The sequence below is a fragment of the Martes martes genome, assembly GCF_963455335.1.
Source record: "Martes martes genome assembly, chromosome: 7".
Classification (NCBI taxonomy): Eukaryota; Metazoa; Chordata; class Mammalia; order Carnivora; family Mustelidae; genus Martes; species Martes martes.
In genome coordinates, this window is record NC_137894.1 from 132,776,266 (window position 1) to 132,794,299 (window position 18,034).

At 40.6% G+C, this 18,034-nt stretch overlaps 1 protein-coding gene across 10 annotated transcripts in view; it reads right to left on the reverse strand.

The window, feature by feature from the left end:
- The window catches only part of SIPA1L1 (signal induced proliferation associated 1 like 1), a 365,306-nt gene that overhangs the window by 91,403 nt on the left and 255,869 nt on the right, over positions 1-18,034 (reverse strand). For all 10 annotated transcript variants that reach the window (XM_080808595.1, XM_080808603.1, XM_080808602.1 and 7 more), the window contains one exon: positions 6,093-6,267. In XM_080808595.1, the coding sequence (XP_080664721.1) occupies positions 6,093-6,267 (175 nt within the window). The remainder of the gene's footprint in view (positions 1-6,092; positions 6,268-18,034) is intronic.

The window sequence follows — 18,034 nt, forward strand, 5'->3', positions numbered from 1 at the left end:
CTTTACTTAATTTGAAATATAATAATCGTCAGTTGGCTCCTGGGGACTATCCCTTGAACACCCCCAGATGTCCCATCCATGCAACCTTGCCTCGGGGTATGGGGAACGCAGAAACCTGTGCCCACAAGCACAGCCAGGGCCAAGTACTGACATCTGGAACAGCAGCACATATTCGAGAGGACACACTCTTCTGCCTTTGTGGTACGATTTCACTCACTCACTAAGGAACTATTTGGGGAAATCAAAAGTTCTAACCGCTCTGGCATCTATCATGTTTACGAATAATTTTTCAAGGTACGTTTAGCGGTGGCCTTTACTTCAGGGTCAGGATCAAGAAAAGCTTGTTGTCCTGTCCTTTGCCATGACAGGTGAGCCCATACTCTATCAGCTCAAGGCCTCTCTAAGTGTGCAAGTGGATGCACCTGGGACTCGAGGCTTCTCAAAACCTCTAACACTTGGAGATGTGAGGAAGGAGGAGACAGTGGGGGCTGGCACTTAGGAGTTAGCCACTACGGTTTTCTGCCAACAACTCACTTGGCAAGACACCTGCAGTTAGCTGGCTTCTCATTTCTGAAGTAAGATCTGAATTTGAATGACAGTAGCATCATTTGCTAAATGACCACAAATAAATCACTCCGCTTCTCTGTCCATTGATATTCTTGCTGCTGTGAGGAGTACATGAAATAATGTATATGAAAGTCCTTGCCCACAAAAGATGCTCAGGATGGGAGGAACAGAATTTAGAATGTTGTGCAGTGGAAGTAAAAGAGGGTAGTTTCCTTAAAGAGGGACCTTTACATACTTTAAATTCTTGGCCAGGTGCATTCCAGGATTGCTCAAAGGAAAAACCCTACAGTGTAACACACAGAGTTAAGGAGGTGAGAACAGAATCCTTTACTTCACTCATCCGTGTCTGCAACTCCGAGCGGACCTCTGCATATGCAAAAGCATTTGAGCAGTGTTAGTTTCATCCAGTTCCCTATCAAAGTTTAAATATTTATTCCAAATAAAGGACTTATTTTCTTTCTGAAAAAATTTGTTACTCTTCCAAGACCCTGAATCTCAGTGGCTCTTGTAACACTACCGAAAAATGGGGGAAGTGACAGGCATTCAGGGACACTGCAGCAAATGAATGAAGGTGAAAGCTTCGGGGAGTAATGCTTTACAAAGGGCTTCTAAAGTCGCCCATGTCCTGCCTTGACAAACAAGCCCTGCCCAGGAAATGATTTCCCTCACGCATATACACAGCTAAAAATGAAGGTGGTCTCTCACTTCCAAACAACAAATTGCTTGGTAGGAAGTTTATTTTTGCATTTACTGTAGTGTGAGAGGATGGTAATTATCTAGAGGTTATGTCATCCAAATGAGGAGACAAAGGAAGAAAAAAAAAATCCACCCCCGAAAATGTCCTCATTGTAGAACTGTTCCAACTCCTGACACATCTGTAGCTTGTTTGTGAATAAGACCTTATTTCTGAACCAGGAAAATGGACTTTGTATGAAACACTGCGAAAAACAAGAAATCGTTCAAAAACTCCGTCAATTCGTCCTAAAATCTGAATAGAATCGTAATACCTAACAAGCAGAGCCACTTGTCGAGATGGCTTGGGTAATGTGAGCCTAAGGGCTTGAGAGAGGGGGACACAGCCACGAGGCAGAGCTCTGGGCTTTGCTGTACTTAATTCCACATTTATGCTTTCTCTGAACCCGTCGTTAATCTCAGCACTAGGATCTGTTCTACCTCCCTCATGCTTCCCAGCCATCTAAACTTGGGAACGTTAATCTAAAGAAGCCAATTCTGTGTACCTGGCAAGGCCTGTGAGAGTTGCCTGAGATGACAAACATGAAAATATCTGGAACTTCTGCTTCCACCCGTAATAAGAGTACTTGGTACAGGACTTGTTCTCCCCTTATAAGGAACTAGAAAAACTGACAAAATATCTGAAACAAATTTTTTTCAGGCATTTTATAATAGGCAGTGATGGATAGTGATCTCAGAGGAAAAAAGAGCCAAAGAAGAGGAACCCTCTGATTCCCACCAGGTTTTCCACCTGGAACAAGAGCACAGAGTATGGCTTTGAAGAGGGAAACCAAAACACACTGGAGTTCAGGAAGCCCGAGGTAGCTGATGCTTGCTGGGCAGAGTACCAAAGAGAAGGAAACTCCACAGTGAGAGAGGTTCAGAACTCTGCATAAGGGTCCTTCAGTCTTGGACTGACCAGTAAGCTGCACACACAGAGAGTAAGATTCCAAAAGCCAGGCAGAGAAAAACTATTAGGGGAGTGTGCAGCATAGTGACTATAGTTAATAATACCGTATTGTGTATCTTAAAGTGTCTACGAGTAGATCTTAAAAGTTCTCATCCCAAGAAAAAAAAATTTGTAACCTTGTTTGGCAACATGTGTTGACTAGACTTACTGTGTGGTCATTTACAATATACACAAGTACTGAATCATTATATTCTACACCTGAAACTAACAGAATGCTGTATGTCAATTACACCTTAATAAAAGAAAGACAGAAAAACTATGAGGGAAAGAAAAACCAGCAGAGAATTATGAAGCAAATAATTCTCACAGTTCACAAAGTTTGGAAGACACTCAAGTTCTAACGAGCCACAGGAAAGAGACCTCACTGCATATGCGGGTATTCAGACACAAGAAAAGTCATGCCTTAATAGTAGAGCTAAGTTAGAGGGTAAAGAACGGCTCTAGGTATGCTTTAATGAAGCTTAAGAACAAGATTCACAAAGATCAAGCTGTTTTGTAAGTAACGTATCTGCCCACCAGAACAAAATTCAACAGTCCTTTTACAGAAGACAACAAAATCGAGACAACCATAAAACCTTCGCAATATACACTCTCTAATCAAAAGTAACCAGAGACATGAAGCAGTAAAATGTAACTCAAAAGCCAGAGAAAATCTGTTAAATGGAGACCTCAAATGACAAGGAAGAGAGAACTGGCACACAAAATCTTTGAAACAGCAATCATAGATATGTTCAAGTATTTAAAGGACAACGTGAACCTACAGAGGAGAAAGTTGAGAAATATAAGAAAAGAGGACCAAATGCAATTCCGGCCCTGAAGATGACAATATCTGAAATGAAAATTTCATTGGACCGCATTAACAGCAGATTAAGACACTATGGAAGAAAAGAAAAACAGTGAACTTGGAAGATATATTAAGAGGAATTATCCATACGGAAGCATAGGGAGAAAAAAAAGTTAAAAAAATTAAATTAATAGAGCCTCATTAACCCATAGTATGCTGGTGAGTGATCTAATGTATGTGTAACCGGAAGATTCAGAAGATGGGCACAGGAAAAAATAAAGAAATCAAGACTGACAATTACTGTTTTTATTTGATGAAAAGTAAATCCACAGATCCAATCACATCCAATCACTGCTGAATGTAAAGGAAACAATCCTTTAGGAACACTGAACTGGAGAGCTTTCTCTCTCTCTCTTTAGAGGGGGGAGGTGCAGAGGAAGAGGGAGAGAACGATTCTAAGCAGGCTCCATGCCCAGCACAGAGCCTGACTTGGGCTTGATCTCACAACCCTGAGGTCAAGACCTGAGCTAAAATCCAGAGTTGGACACTTACCCAACTTAGCCACCCGGGTGTCACAGCATTTTCTCATTTTAATGATTATATTGAAAGAAAGGGTTTCCTGACCCAAAATAAAGTTGGACAAAATGTGGTGAGAAGACCTCCTAGCACACACAGTAAATTCTCATCCCTGGGTGCACCATGGCCAGGGAGAGGCTGCTGGGGTATGCAGAGGCTGGTTTTGATCCTGTCAGCTTGAAGTAAGAGAGATAAATATGCAAACTGCCTCTTTCAGGGCTGTAGAATAGACATACTTTCGGACTTCTGTTCCCTGGAGGAAATCTGACATTCTGAAAGGGCAGAAAAAGAAATTATGGACTCTTCCACTACTCAGTTTTGCCCTGAAAGGTTACAGGGGCCTTAAAGGAGGGCACACAGCTAAGAGGAACCCTTTGCTGCTGAACATTCCAGAACTGCGAAAGTGTGCCATCAGAGACAGTTTACTAATCCAGGCTTGTCCCCCCCCAGCCTTCACCACTGTTAGGATTTGGAGGCAAAATATGCACAGTGCTTATCTAGTGTCTTCCTTGATGCCGCACTGCTTACGCATGGTCTTGCTACCCTCACTCTTGCTATTCTCACATTGCCTTTCATCACCCCGAGGCAGCTGGGAGTGTGTGAATGCATAAATCGTAGTCCAATCTCCAATCTGGCCACTCATGCATAGAATCAGGGTGTTTATAGTATCCACAACAGCTGAACTATGGAAAGAACCCAGATGTCCATTGACAGATGAGTGGATAAACATGTGGTATATATATACAATGGAATGTTAATATACATACATACGAAATATGGAATATATATATGTATATAATGGAATATTAGTCAGCCATCAAAAATAATGAACTCTTGCCATTTGCAGTGACATGAATGGAACTAGAGGGTATTACGCTAAGTGAAATCAGTCAGAGAGAGACAAATACTGTACGATCGCACTCATATGTGGAATTTAAGAAACATAACAGATGAACCTAGGGGAAGGGAAGGAAAAATAAAATAAGATAAAAACAGAGAGAGAGGCAAACCACAGGACTTTTAACTCTAGGAAACAAACTGAGGGTTGCTGGAGGGTATGGAAGTGGGGGGATGGGGTAACTGGGTGATGGGCATTAAGGAGGGCACTTGATGTAATGGGTACTCTATGTAATGAGCACCAGGTGTTATATGCAACTGATGAATCACTGAAGTCTACCCCTGAAACTACTAATATACTCTATGTTAAAAAAAAAAAAAAGAGAGAGAGAACCAGGGTACTTATTATATTCTCTTCCCAGACCCTTTCATATAGCTCTTTGCAGTGAGGATAATTTATATAACACAACAAATTGGGACAACAGGACTGAAGCGTATAGAGCAAATGTCAGAGCCTCTGGAAAAGAAGAGTCTCAGGGCATACTGAGATTCCACATTTCATGCGGTTGCAAGCAGAGTATGGAACGTTAAAATAATATTTAAGAGTTGAGGCTATTTATGGGCTTTAATGGTCTCTCTTGCATGTCGTTTCCAAGTTGGCAACAGCAAAACCATGGCAACAGGAAATTCTTCCCTGCAGTGGAGTTTATGAATGCTTTTCTGTTTTCATGACTCAACTCCTTATTTAATTTCCTGTATAGAAAACCAGAGAGATTACTATAGACTACAGTACAGATATGTTCGTCCAAAGACCCTCTCTAAGAAAAACAGGTCATAGGTGTCCACGGACGGATTTCGAGATAAAATTTAAAACTGCCTCCTCACAGACACACCGCAGATGTCAACCTGCTCTAACCTAAATAGATACTTGAGAACTTAACTACTTTATTAATGACTTGGGGAACGGGAGTGTACATGTATGTTCATGTACTTTGTATGTTCATGAGCCATAGCTAAAAAACCCTGTTCCATCACTGTGCTTTTTAATCACCGAATTTCAGGAGCCAAATTGATACCAAAGTTAAGAAGCCTATTTTCTCAGGGATTTAATTAGACTATGAACAATAAAAATAGAAAATAAGCAAACAAAAGCCCTCACTATTAACAGAATACAAAAATGAGTAAGAAAACCGTATGAAAACTGACTGCATAGATAAGCACGGGGATTATGAAAGAAATTAATGACAGTAAAAAAATTCTAGAGCTTACGACCAGATGGTTTGAAGATTCTGGAATTTTCAATCTATCTTAACATTCAGCTAAATATAGGGAAATCTGTGCAACACTATCCAGGAGCCATCCTGCATGATTTGCACCCACGGCTCTACTACTCCGTCGACACTTCTGATAACACGATTTTCTTTTTTTTACCAGTCCAATCCTAGCTACTTTGATTACAGTCCTCAATTGTTTTGGTGCCACATCCTCCCTCTCTGGCTTCCTCTCCCCTCTCAGCAGCAGTGTTCTGCAGTAAATGGCAATGTTGTTTTATGGGCAATTTAGCAGATGAACATCAACGCAGCAGGAGGGAAATAAGCCTAGCAGGAAAGTATAAGTATTTCTTACTTTTGGTGTCAAGCTGTGCACGATACTTCTCAAATCCTTTGAGCCGAACACGTTCTCCCAAGAGCTGAAGGAACTCCTCAAACGCCGGGCCGGCGGACTCATTGTTGTACATCTCTTCTTCAGTGCTCTGCCCAGCTCTGCAGTACATGACGCCCACCTTCTGCTGATAGTTCAGCTGGGAAGAGAGGCGGTACAGGGCACATAAATGTAGGCAGGTCCACCATGCCCCACTTCGATGCTCCTAACTCCCGTAGGGCACAGGCCCATCAGAAAGCTAACGTCTCTCTTCTCTTGAAATCCTTCTGTTTTAATTCTTCTGTCTCTAATCCAAAAAATACAGCAGAACGAGCATTTGTACCTGTCATCTTCACAAGTTAAGAGAAAAGGCCAGGAAAATGAATTAACACTTTCTGTACGACAAGATCATGCACCCTTAGGAGGGAGGTTGGTACTTCAGGGAATTTCTCTGAATGGATTACAGGGTACAAAATGAGACTCTAAAAAACAGCTTGACAACAAAAGGTAATTCTTTTTTAATCATCTCCCCCTTTGAAAAAGGGGAGGTCTTTACAAATTTAAAAGCAGAGGTTGACTTTATAAGATACTTTAAAATAAATATTGTTTCACACTAAAAAGCCCATAAATGCACTGGTGAATTTTTAGGGTTTTTTTTTTTTTTTTTTTGCTGTTGTTGTTGTTTTGGTTTGTTTTTTTGTTTTTTGTTTTTTGTTTTTTTTTTTGGTAAAACTGGAAAAGATTTCAATCCCAATGCCACTTTTCCAATATACTAAAGTATAAACCTCAGTTATAGCTTTGTCAGAGCATTAACATCATCACTAATACACTTTTCAAATATTTTTTCTAAACGATGAGTGCCTGAATAGAAACTTGAAAAGGGGTTTCATAATGGCAAATCAGCTAGTGGCAAATATTCCCTCCTCAAAGACAGTTAAAACAAATCATTCAGGAGATTTAAATACGATGTAACATTAATCAAAATATTTACTCATCATTGAAAAGTCTAGTCATTCTGCAAACAAATTTTATGGTGACATTAGCCATTTAACGAGACATTAGTTTTTCTTTTTCTTTTAAGATTTATTTACTTGAGAGAGAAAGAGAGCCCGCGCACACACATGAAGTGGGGGGAGGGGCAGAGGGAGAGGGACCCAGAGAAGCTCAGACTCCCGTTGAGCGCGGGAGACCAACCTGGGTCTGGATTCCAAGACCCCGAGATCACGACCTGAGCCGAAACCAAGAGCCCGACCCTCAACCGAAGGAGCCACCCAGGCATCCTAAGACATTTAGTTTTCAGTATAAAAATTCAGACTTTTAATTCCCCAGTGAAATCGAGACACTCCATTACTGCTTTGGCCTCTTTCCAGGGTGATACTGCGGCCAGCGCATCTGTCAATTTTCATCTCCCAAAGCAAAAGGGGAAAGGGAAGAGGAAAAATTGTAACAGCTAACATTTACCAAATACCCACTCTACGCCAATCCCTGTTTGGTGTTTAAGTGTTGATCCTCACAACAGCCCATAGAGCAAATATTATCCCTTTGCGACAGATCAGTGGAGCCGGAGAGTGGAAGAGGAGGTGACCAGGGAGCAGGAAGAGCCACAAGACCACAGACTGGGTGCTGGCTCTCCTAAGTACCACCAAGAGTCAGCCAGGCTTGAATCCACAGCCCCTGATTTGCAATTTTGGAGATGAAAGGTAAAAACCAAATTTAGGCAAACACATGTGGCAGTATCACTTGATGGGGCTGACATAAATACTTTCAATTTATTCCACGTTATATGAATATTCACATTTTTCCCCTGTGGAAATATTAATGTGATTGTGGGTGCTGTCTCAGACCCCAGTGGCAATATTACCATATGGTATATATATTCTTTTGTCCTTCTAAAATGAGGACATTTCTGAATTCTGAAACCCACCCAGCCCCCACCATTTTACATAAGGGACTGCGAACCCGAACTACTCTTTCCAACTTTCTAAACCAAGTGATTCAGAACAGTAATGAGGAAATGTCACAGAGGCAACACTCTCGCTTGCCTTCCTCCTTCCACAGCACACTACCTCATTGACGAGGAAGCACCGCAGCCTTAGTAGGACCCCCAGAGACAGGAGAGCTCCTAGGAGGGACTCTCCCTTGCTCCACCGACCCCAGCAGGCAGAAGGTCAAGTGCCAAGTGGGAAACTTGCAAACAACCAGAGAGAGTAATCATGGCATATCTTCCAAACAGCACGTGACGTCACATTATTTCGACTTCATTTAAATCATCGACAGAAACACATTCGACCTAGTTCCTTTTTTATATACCACATGTAGGTAAAACGGAACAGAAGAGGTCAGAATAAAACCTCCTGCACACCGCGGACATGTCTCCCTTCTCTCAGCCCGCCTGCTTCGAGTGTCTGGATGTGGCTAACGTCCGCAGGGTGACTCCCACGTAGGGATCTCACCTGGGCCTTAGAATTAATCTGAGTACCTACCCTATTAAGTCTCAACAAATAAAAAATAGTGGTAGGCTCTGTGTCAACTACAAAAGAAGTCCTTCACGTGGCCAGATCTCTTCTGTCTCCCTGCAGGAAGGGCTATCAAAGAGATGAAGGCATGCGGAGAAAGGAAGGGGTTTTGAGCTATTTGCTGTTTGGCTCTGTGCCTCCCAGATCAGCCTTCTCGGGCCACAATGTATAACAAAAGTCATCCTGTTCAAGAGAAAGCATCAGTGACACTGGATTTGTGGACGGCTTTTTAAAACTTCTCAGATAAAGGCCTAAGATTTCACTGTGCAAAATTCAAAAGGATTCATTTCTATAACGAAAGGAGTTCACTACAGAGAGAAGTAAGGAAACTTCCCCCGGAACCACTGGGGGAGCTGAATCCCAGGACAATGAGACAGTGTGCCGCCTCCTTCTGGCGGATTTCTCATCCTCTGGTGAACTCCACCAGCAGCTCGGAGAACAAACTGGTGTCTGCTGCTTGTGAAAAGAAGGAGCCTTTAAGAGGATTACGAAATTTGTTCCAATGTCAGGTTTCCTCCGGTCTGAAACTGTGCCAAATGTCACTGCTCTATCCTCTAACGTGACAATCTGACTGTATTCGTGGTTCCTACTGCAATTAAATCAAGGTAGGTGGTATTCTCTGAACGCAGGCTCCTGCAATCCTTCGTTAGCAACCCTGCCCCCTGCCAGAATAGAGGAGCTGGGGAAGAGGAATGAGGTAAATAGAACACGGGCCATTTCAAGAGAAAGGGCAAATGTAAACGGAGGCGGAGCTATGGTTTGGGGTTGTAAGTCGTTAGGAGGTTATATAAAACAGCACTCTTCTTTTTTCTGAGACATACACAAACACATCTGTACGGGTTTACATACAGGAATATATAATCCTTCCGTGTCCTTCTCAGAATAGAGTTATGAGGACACCGGAAGCCATCCTGGGAACAGGCATGTGTTTACCCACAGTTTGGGATTTTCACTTTGGATAATCTCAGGGCCATGCTATACGATCCCATGCTTGCACATCAACGGCTGACAGGGAGCTTTCTGGAAGCGTTTAGACCCCCACCAATGTTTCTATTATAACAAGGAATGACGGTCAATCCAATGGGACAAAGGTTATATTTGACATGAAGGTCTTGAATCTCAATAAAGCAAAGTGTCCTTAAAACCCACCAAAGTGATACGGGCTCTCAGAGCTAGGAACCAACAGTAGATAAAATTGCTCTTCCTCTAATAAAGTGGAAACTTCAACACAGAATCAAAGAAACAAATACTGCCTCTGATTCACATAGCCCGGAGTGTCTGGAAGGATGGATGATAGAGTCAGAGCCCTCCGCCAACAGAAACACAATTGAGTAAGCAACTTCTCAGTTCTGCATTTCTACCTCTTCTTGCCTGGTGTCCCGGCTTCAGCGAGGCTACTGGGGCGGCAAAGACCATGAGACAAGCCAGTTTTGAAATTCTTATACAATCTTTACATTGTTTGACTTAATCCGGAAATTTCAAACCATCAGTATGAGTCATGGTATTTCACCGTGAGGCAGTTCTCAGACTGTGGGCCATGAAGCTGTGAGGGGGCCTGAGCTTTGCTCTGGGACACAGATATTTGGAAGTAGTCTGATCCTTTCAGTTCTTGCTTTTAAACTCCGTTAGGCCGTACAACAGTAATGTTTAACTTAAGGATAATTTTGCCCCACTACTGAGGCAAAACCATGCTGAGAGGACTCTCTGCCTTGGGAACTAGAAAGTTCTCCAGTTGGCTTGGTGAAGGAAGAAGCTATTCCTGGCCTTGTGGGAGGACTCAGGATTTGCCCCCCTAAACCTGGACGGTCGTTCTCACCCCGGACTCAAGTTGTTTCCTCAAAGACACGCACTTACAAGTACTCGTTTACTGCAAACGCTGCCCCCTCCTTGGGTTCTCTGGACTAACCTGTTACTCTGACTTGGGAGACTGCCGGGCTTCCACAGGTGCCCCCCACCCCCTCACACTCCAGCCCTGCACCGCAGTCTGCAAACTCTTCAGGCAGAAAGCTGGTGTGATCTCTCTGTCCATTTAACTTGCTTCCCACCTCCCAGAGATCACTGTCCTTTGCTGCCTAATGCCCCAAATCCTAAAAACCATTGTTTCATTGTTTTGCCTAGTTTTTTTTAAAGTTGTTTCAGATGAAAAGGTAAATCCAGTCCCTCTTTCTTAATCTTGGCTAGAAGCAGAAATCTGCCTTGAATTTTCAGATCAACTTTATTGGCATATAATTTCTGAACAACAAACTGCATCCATTTGATTTAATAAGTTCTAATACCACTATCAAAATACAGAAAACTTCCATCATTTCCAAGTTTCCTGGTTCCTGTTTGTAGCCCATCCCTGTATCAACTCAGATGATCATTGTCCCCCACCCCCAACTATAAGTTACTTTTCCCTACATTTTTAAAGAATATTTTTGTGAATATTTGTAAAATCCACTGTGAGAGTTACTCTTTTGGCACTCTAGAAACCTGTGCTGGCTTCTACCTTTTCTTTAGGCTTCAGAGCCCAACAAATGGTTGATTTTAACAGGGGAGAACCCGAATAGACATATTTCTAAAGAAGACAAACAGGTGGCCAAGAGACACATGAAAAGATGCTCAACGTCACTAATCATCAGGAAAATCCAAGTCAAAACCACAACGAGATATTACCTCAGAATGACTAAAATCACAACCACAAGAAATAGCAAGTGTTGATGAGGATGTGGAGAAAAGGGAACCCTTGTGCATTATTGGTGGGAATGCAAATTGGGGCAGCCCCTGTGGAAACAAGAATGGAGGTTCCTTAAAAAAATTAAAACAGGAAATATCATATGATCCACTAATGCCACTACTGTGCATTTACCCAAAGAAAATGATAACACTAATTAAAAATGATAAATGAACCCCTATTATTATCGCAGCATTATTTCCAATAGCCAAGACATGGAAGCAACCTAAGTGTTCATTAACAGATGAATGGATAAAGAAGATGTGGTACATATACACAATGGGATATCACTCAGTCATAAGAAGGAATGAGATCTTGTCATTTTCAACAACACAGATGGACCTAAAGGGTATTGTGCTAAGTGAAATAAGTCAGAGAAAGCAAATGCTGTAGGATTTTGTTTATATGTGAAATCTGAAACAAACCAACAAACGAAGCAGAAACAGACCCATTAATATAGAGAACAAACCAGCGGTTGCTCAGAGTGGGGCGGGGGGGTGGGAAAGACAAAATGGGTAAAGGGGAGTGGGAGGTAAAGGATTCTAGTTATGCAAAGAGTAAGGCAGGGGGAGGAGAGGTACAGCACAGGGAACACAGTCCCTGGTACTGTCACAGCACTGCAGTGACAGATGGCAGCTACCCTTGTGAGCACAGAATAACGCAGAGATTCGCTGAACCACTGAGTTGCGCACCTGAAACGAACATAACGTTGTGTGTCAGCTATACTTCAATTAAAAGAAACAACAAAGATATCAAACTGATCACTGTGAGCTGATGCTGAATCCTATAACCTTGCTGAACACACCTCCATAGTCCTAGGAAGTTTCTGTAGATTCCTTGGGGTTTTGTACATAGACTACCATGTCACTGAAATAGGGACAGTTTTTTTTCTCTCCTCTATCTGTCCTTTTTTTCTTTCCTTTATAAGTTTTTTCTCTTTTCCTTTTCTTGCCTTATTGCGCTGACCAGAACTTCCAGTATCATGTTAAATAGCAACAGTGACAGTGTTCTTGCCTCCTGAACACTAAGTCTTTCACAGTAAGTAGGATATAAGCTGTAGATGTTTTGCATTAAGTTGAGCAAGTTCCTCCCTACTTCTCTTCTTATAATGAATAAACCACTGTTGTTCCTCAAATCCCTCGATCCTTAGCCAATGTGCCTCCTTCGCTCCACCTTGCGAATTCATTTTATGTTTGTTTTATATACGGTGTACAAGGTTTTTAGCTTTACTTAGCAGGAAGAATAGGCAAAAAATAGATCTACCCCATATTTCCAGAAGCAAAAGTACAAACTTACTTTTAAAAACTATTTTGTCCAGTGTTCCTGGTTATTCTCACTCAGTAAGCTGGTCTGCAGCAAACTATTCCGTCATTACTGGACATGAAGACCTTGTTCATTTTTCAAAATCCTCATCCTTCACACTTACAGCATTTAACATGATGAATTTCTTAACCACTTCTTAAAAGACTCATCACTACAGTGTCCCCTAAAAAGAATGTCAAAGAGACTGGAAAAATTCAGTGTTGTAGGCAAAAAATGCCATTTAGAAAATTAATCCTCACTGAAAATTACTAACAAAAATAAAATCACTTTAAAAATGACATGGATACTGGTCGGAAAGTTATTTTAAAAAGCTGAGTGAGATGCTGTCAAAATTATTTTTATTTGTGCACAGACATATTCTAAGCTATTTTTACCTTAGCGTAACATAAAAAATTTTATACAAACATGCAATAATCTTCCCTAATGTGCAAAATTTCTCACAAAAATAAAAAGCTTCATATTGTGTATTAAATTGATAATAAATGTACTTGGTTTTGATTTGGTATTAAGACAAATTTCTATTATATAGAAAAAGACTCTTCATTGCATCATTGTTTGTAATAGGAAAAGACTGGAATCAATCCAAATGTCCATCAATAAGGGAAACTGATAAATTATGGTACAGCAACACAAGAGTATTATGTAGCCATAAAAACAATGGGAAAGCTTTCTTATATATTGATATACAAAGATCTCCAAAATTCATTACTCAGTGAAAAAAGAAAGTGTCCACAGCACGCTGTATTCTGTATAAGGACGAAATACGACTCTATATGCATATATGATGGTATCTGTATAAAAAAAGACAGACTATATAAGAAACTAGTAAAAGGGTAACAACTATGTAGGAAGAGAGGGGAGGAAATAGAACAGAGTAGGAATGGGATCCCTCAAAGTAAACATGATTAGTTTGATTTCTGTACCATTTGAAGATATTAGCTAGTTAAGATAAGTCCCGTAGGAAAGAAACCGGTTTAGACTTTTGTTCTAAAGCCGAATTTAAAACACAATCCACAATTTAAAACCAAGACTGAAATATCTGCACTCCATTACTCTTTTTGGACCGTGAACCAAAGAATCCTCACTGCATGTCTCTACCATGCTCAAAGCCATCCTGCAAACTGCAGTCCCACCACAGCCAAATATCTTCCAAATGTCACTGCTATCAGCTGGGCTAATCAGGGGATCTTCCCACTGGACAGGACTCCAACCAGTCATCCAACCCAGCCTCAGCCCGGCACAAGAGCATGGATGAGCCAGGGCAGATGACTTGTGAAGAGACGAAATAAAGCTACAAATGCTACTGCCTTCTTCCCCTGGCCTGATGATGGTCATGTGCATTTCCCTCCTGATAACAGACATACAGGTCCATGAGCGGTTTAGAACCAAAGTGGTGGCCATCTGAATTTAATTGGGCACTAGCTGTTATCAATAATCTAAAAGAAGAATAAAATCTCAGGAATGGTAATTGTTCTGCCAAAGCTTCATTCATATAAAAGGGGTTTTGGGAAAGATGTTTTCCTTATGGTTCATTCTTTGAATCTGGCTGCCTGAATCAAAGAAGAAAGTGGCTGGTCAAACTCATTTATCCTCAATAAAATAATACAACGTGGCAATGAATAGCCTCTGTCAGCACAGAATTTCATCCATATTTTTAATCAAAGAATCAGTGCTATTCATTATCAAATAACATTGCTTCTTTCCTTAACATTTCTTCTTGAAATAAATATTGTAGACCTAATTAGATATGATCATTTTCCCCTTTAACTTCAATAACTTGAAGGATAAGTTTTTAAGGAATAGAAAGCCCAATAAGTATTTTCATTTCTTTGCATTTTTAATAATTATCTAGAAAAACAGTGGAGATACTCATTTAGGTAAAACCACTACCATGTACATGAAACTTGACATTTCCTAATGAAACAGGACTACCGATTCTCACTACTGCAAACTGGCAACTGTAATTTAATATGTTCTACTTAATATTAGACGCCGAAGCCAGCAGCAGTACTGCTTGGAGCCGTCTTTCCAGTTTCTTCTCCCTCTCAAGGGAGGTAAAGGAGGACAGGGTGTTCAGTGCACTGCGTAAGAGCGAAGGCTCTGGAATTCGAATGCCTGTCCTCAGGACCGCTGCCACCAGACCCTAACTGTGAATGGTGGGGTCTTTCGGCCTCTTTGTGCCTCAGTGCTCTTGCCTGTAGATCACGAACAATAACAGCACAGACACCAAAGGATTCTGAGGACTAATTAAAATAATTCATGTAAATTGCTTCATAGGATGCCTGGCTTGGTCACTGCTCAATAAGAAAAAAATATCTATTTTTATTACTCTTAAATGTGCCTCCCATTCCTGTGCAGCTAGGCTGTCCGCTGCCATAACCACACTCTGCTTCCATCCCTCTGTGCTTTGTTCTTACTGTTCTGGGTCTCGACCACCACCCTGAGGAAGCCCTCCTCCCTTCCATGGCCCATCTTGGGAACGGGCCTCATCAGTCATGGCTTGGCCCTGTTGGCCTGCACCTCCATTGCTCTTTGTTTGCAATTCTCTTTATTGTACTCATTATATTAAACCTGACTTTCATTATAGTAATTTATGACCTTGTCTCCTTCATGGGTAAGGACTGTGTCTTACTAGCCTATTTATTCTCCATAGTATTTAACAATCCGCAGAGAGTGGTTCTCAATAAGCATTTATTAGATTTGAAACAGTTGTGCTTACCTATGACCGTGAACATAACATATTATTCGGCCTGTACTAGCAGCGCTCTCATGGGATGCTCACAAAGGTTAAATGAGATAGTGCATGTAACAGGCCACTAATAAGCTAATATTTTATCATTATCAACCACAGCTAATAGTTCTTTGGAGCACATCATGTGCCCAGCACAGTGGCTTTCCATTCCCTTTGCACAGAGTAGATGAGATAAAGGTGTTTTTAAGTGACTGATGAAGAAAATGGCTCTGACATGGCAAATTTAAAAGTAACAATCAGCTATATTATTAAAAAGTTGGCCTGAAGAGATCACGAAATTCCTGATATTTTACAGCATAGTTTCGAGTATCTAAATAATTCAAGACATGCAGAAGTATAAAAACTTGCAAATCGTAGAAACAAAGGGCAGTATTCGGCAAATGTGTATACCCAGTGGTCAGGACTATTAAGGGAAAACAGCACTGAGGACTTCTGAAAGTCTCAATCTTCTCAAGCGTAAAATGGGCCAATGATTAGAAGCCCTGTGCAGGACACTGTAAGGAGTAAGTCAGGACATGTGCTAAGGTGCTTACAGCAGCGCACTAAGTAAACATACATGCTGATCTAATTTATTTTTATCATAAATGATGTTCTCAATTATCTAATAAGTGAAGGTCTAGGACCAAGATGGATAAACTAAATCCAGAGCTGATCCAAATTTTCTGAGTCACAGTCTGTCCTAAATTATTGACAGTGTGAAATCGCTGGTAGGGTATCGCCCTGTCTAGGACGATGGAAATGGACATCAATAAATAGTGAGAGCCCAAAAAGGCATCAGAAAGGAGAATGTGAAAGCTCAAAGGAGCCACATATAAAATGTGGATAAGCATATATTCATTTTCTAAAACCTCAGAAATTAAAACACCTACCTTCAGTTCCCCACAAACATATCAGTCTAATCAAACGAAAAACACATTTTTCATATTTTTGTGAAATGCTTTCTTTCATATATTACAGATATAATTTTAATTTGTTCTTCTATTCATTTCAGCTTTTCGGAAGTGGTAAAATGAAAAAATAAAGCACCAGAGATCTGAAAGGCAAAATGTCACAATGAAGCAAGCAAACAGTGTTTTCTTTTTCCAAGCATAACCATGTATGCTGTTTAAAGGAAAAAAGATACTAAAGGAATTGCTTAAATAAAACTTAAGGGGAGATCTAGACGTTCTTTTCAGTGAGTCTAGTTTCCTGATATCATCCTATGAATCTTTTTAAATGTAAGGATGTACAAAGCATGAAATTTTTAAATGATGACATGGACGGAAACAGAAAATGCTTTGCAATGATTCAAACGTGTAATCCACTGCACTTAGATGCGTTTCTTTTTAAAAATCTGTATTTATAAACGCATGAAAATAATCATTTTCTCAAAATGATTCCAAGGCCTTAATGAGATTTCCTACCAAAAAAAATGACTCCCCAGACTAAACGCCCAAGTATGCATGTCACCTGCTTTTTATCAGCACAATCCTGGCTCTGAATGCTATGGAGATATAAATGAAAAGACAGAGGCCAAGGGAGTTGGGGGTTGGGAGGGGTGGGGTGTGGGGCGGTGCTCCTTAGTCCAGATTTAGAGCTGCAGATTAGAATAGCAGGCTTTAAACTTCTGGGTTTTACTGCCTAGTAAAATGTCCAAAATAAAACTGGGGAGACTACCCTAGGTTGCCAAATATTAATTCCTCAGATGAAAGGCATTAAAGAAACAACTAACACATATTAACATCAATAATTTATGAAGGAAAGGACATTTTAATAACCCCTAAGAATAAGCAGCCCATAATTGTAGCATGGGCAGTTTTGTGAATTAAATAAATTGAGCTTTAAGTTAAGCTCACTATATAGTGTTCTTATCTTTTCTATGTTGATGGGACCAGAAAGTGTTCATCACTAAGAGAGGGCATAAGATGGGTCAGAGACCACACAAGATGTCTATAATTAGGGCACCCACTTTTTCCTGAATATGGGTACAACAACAGAAAAATGGCAAAAAATACTTCCCTTCTATAAAATGACCTGTTCCAATGTAGGATTTAGAATGTTCAATTTATGATTACATTTTCAGTGTCTAAATATAATTCTCCTTGAAAAGCATAGTAACTGAAAAGACCAAATCCATAAAGTAGAACCTAATCCTCATTTTTCTATTCCTCCTCTGTTAGACTGAATTTCAGAACATTTACTGGAAAACAGCCCCCAAACAGTTGAGCTTACTGGCACATCAGTGGTCTTCTGAAGCATTCCAAGTGTGCCTAATTTGAATGTTATTAACATGGACACGCAGAGCCTACTTGAAATCTATGTACAGAACAGACATTGGCTGGGCTCTCTGACAAGTAAAGTGAATGGACAGAGAGAGCATTGGTTTGAAAAGTCGTGTCCAGCCATTGGCTCCTAACACATCCTTACTGGCTGACTTAAAAGGGTACACCTTAAAATGGATTTTTTAAAAAGTCCTAGTCATTTTAATAATGTTGGAATTTTGGGTTAATTAAGGAGATGCCATCAAAATTTGTTCAAAAAATGGCATTCAATAAGTGGACCAATTTTATATTTGGAGGAATTTTTTTTTTTATTGCAATAGTAAAGCTATAATTAGTCATAGCGCCAGGATGTAATATGGCTG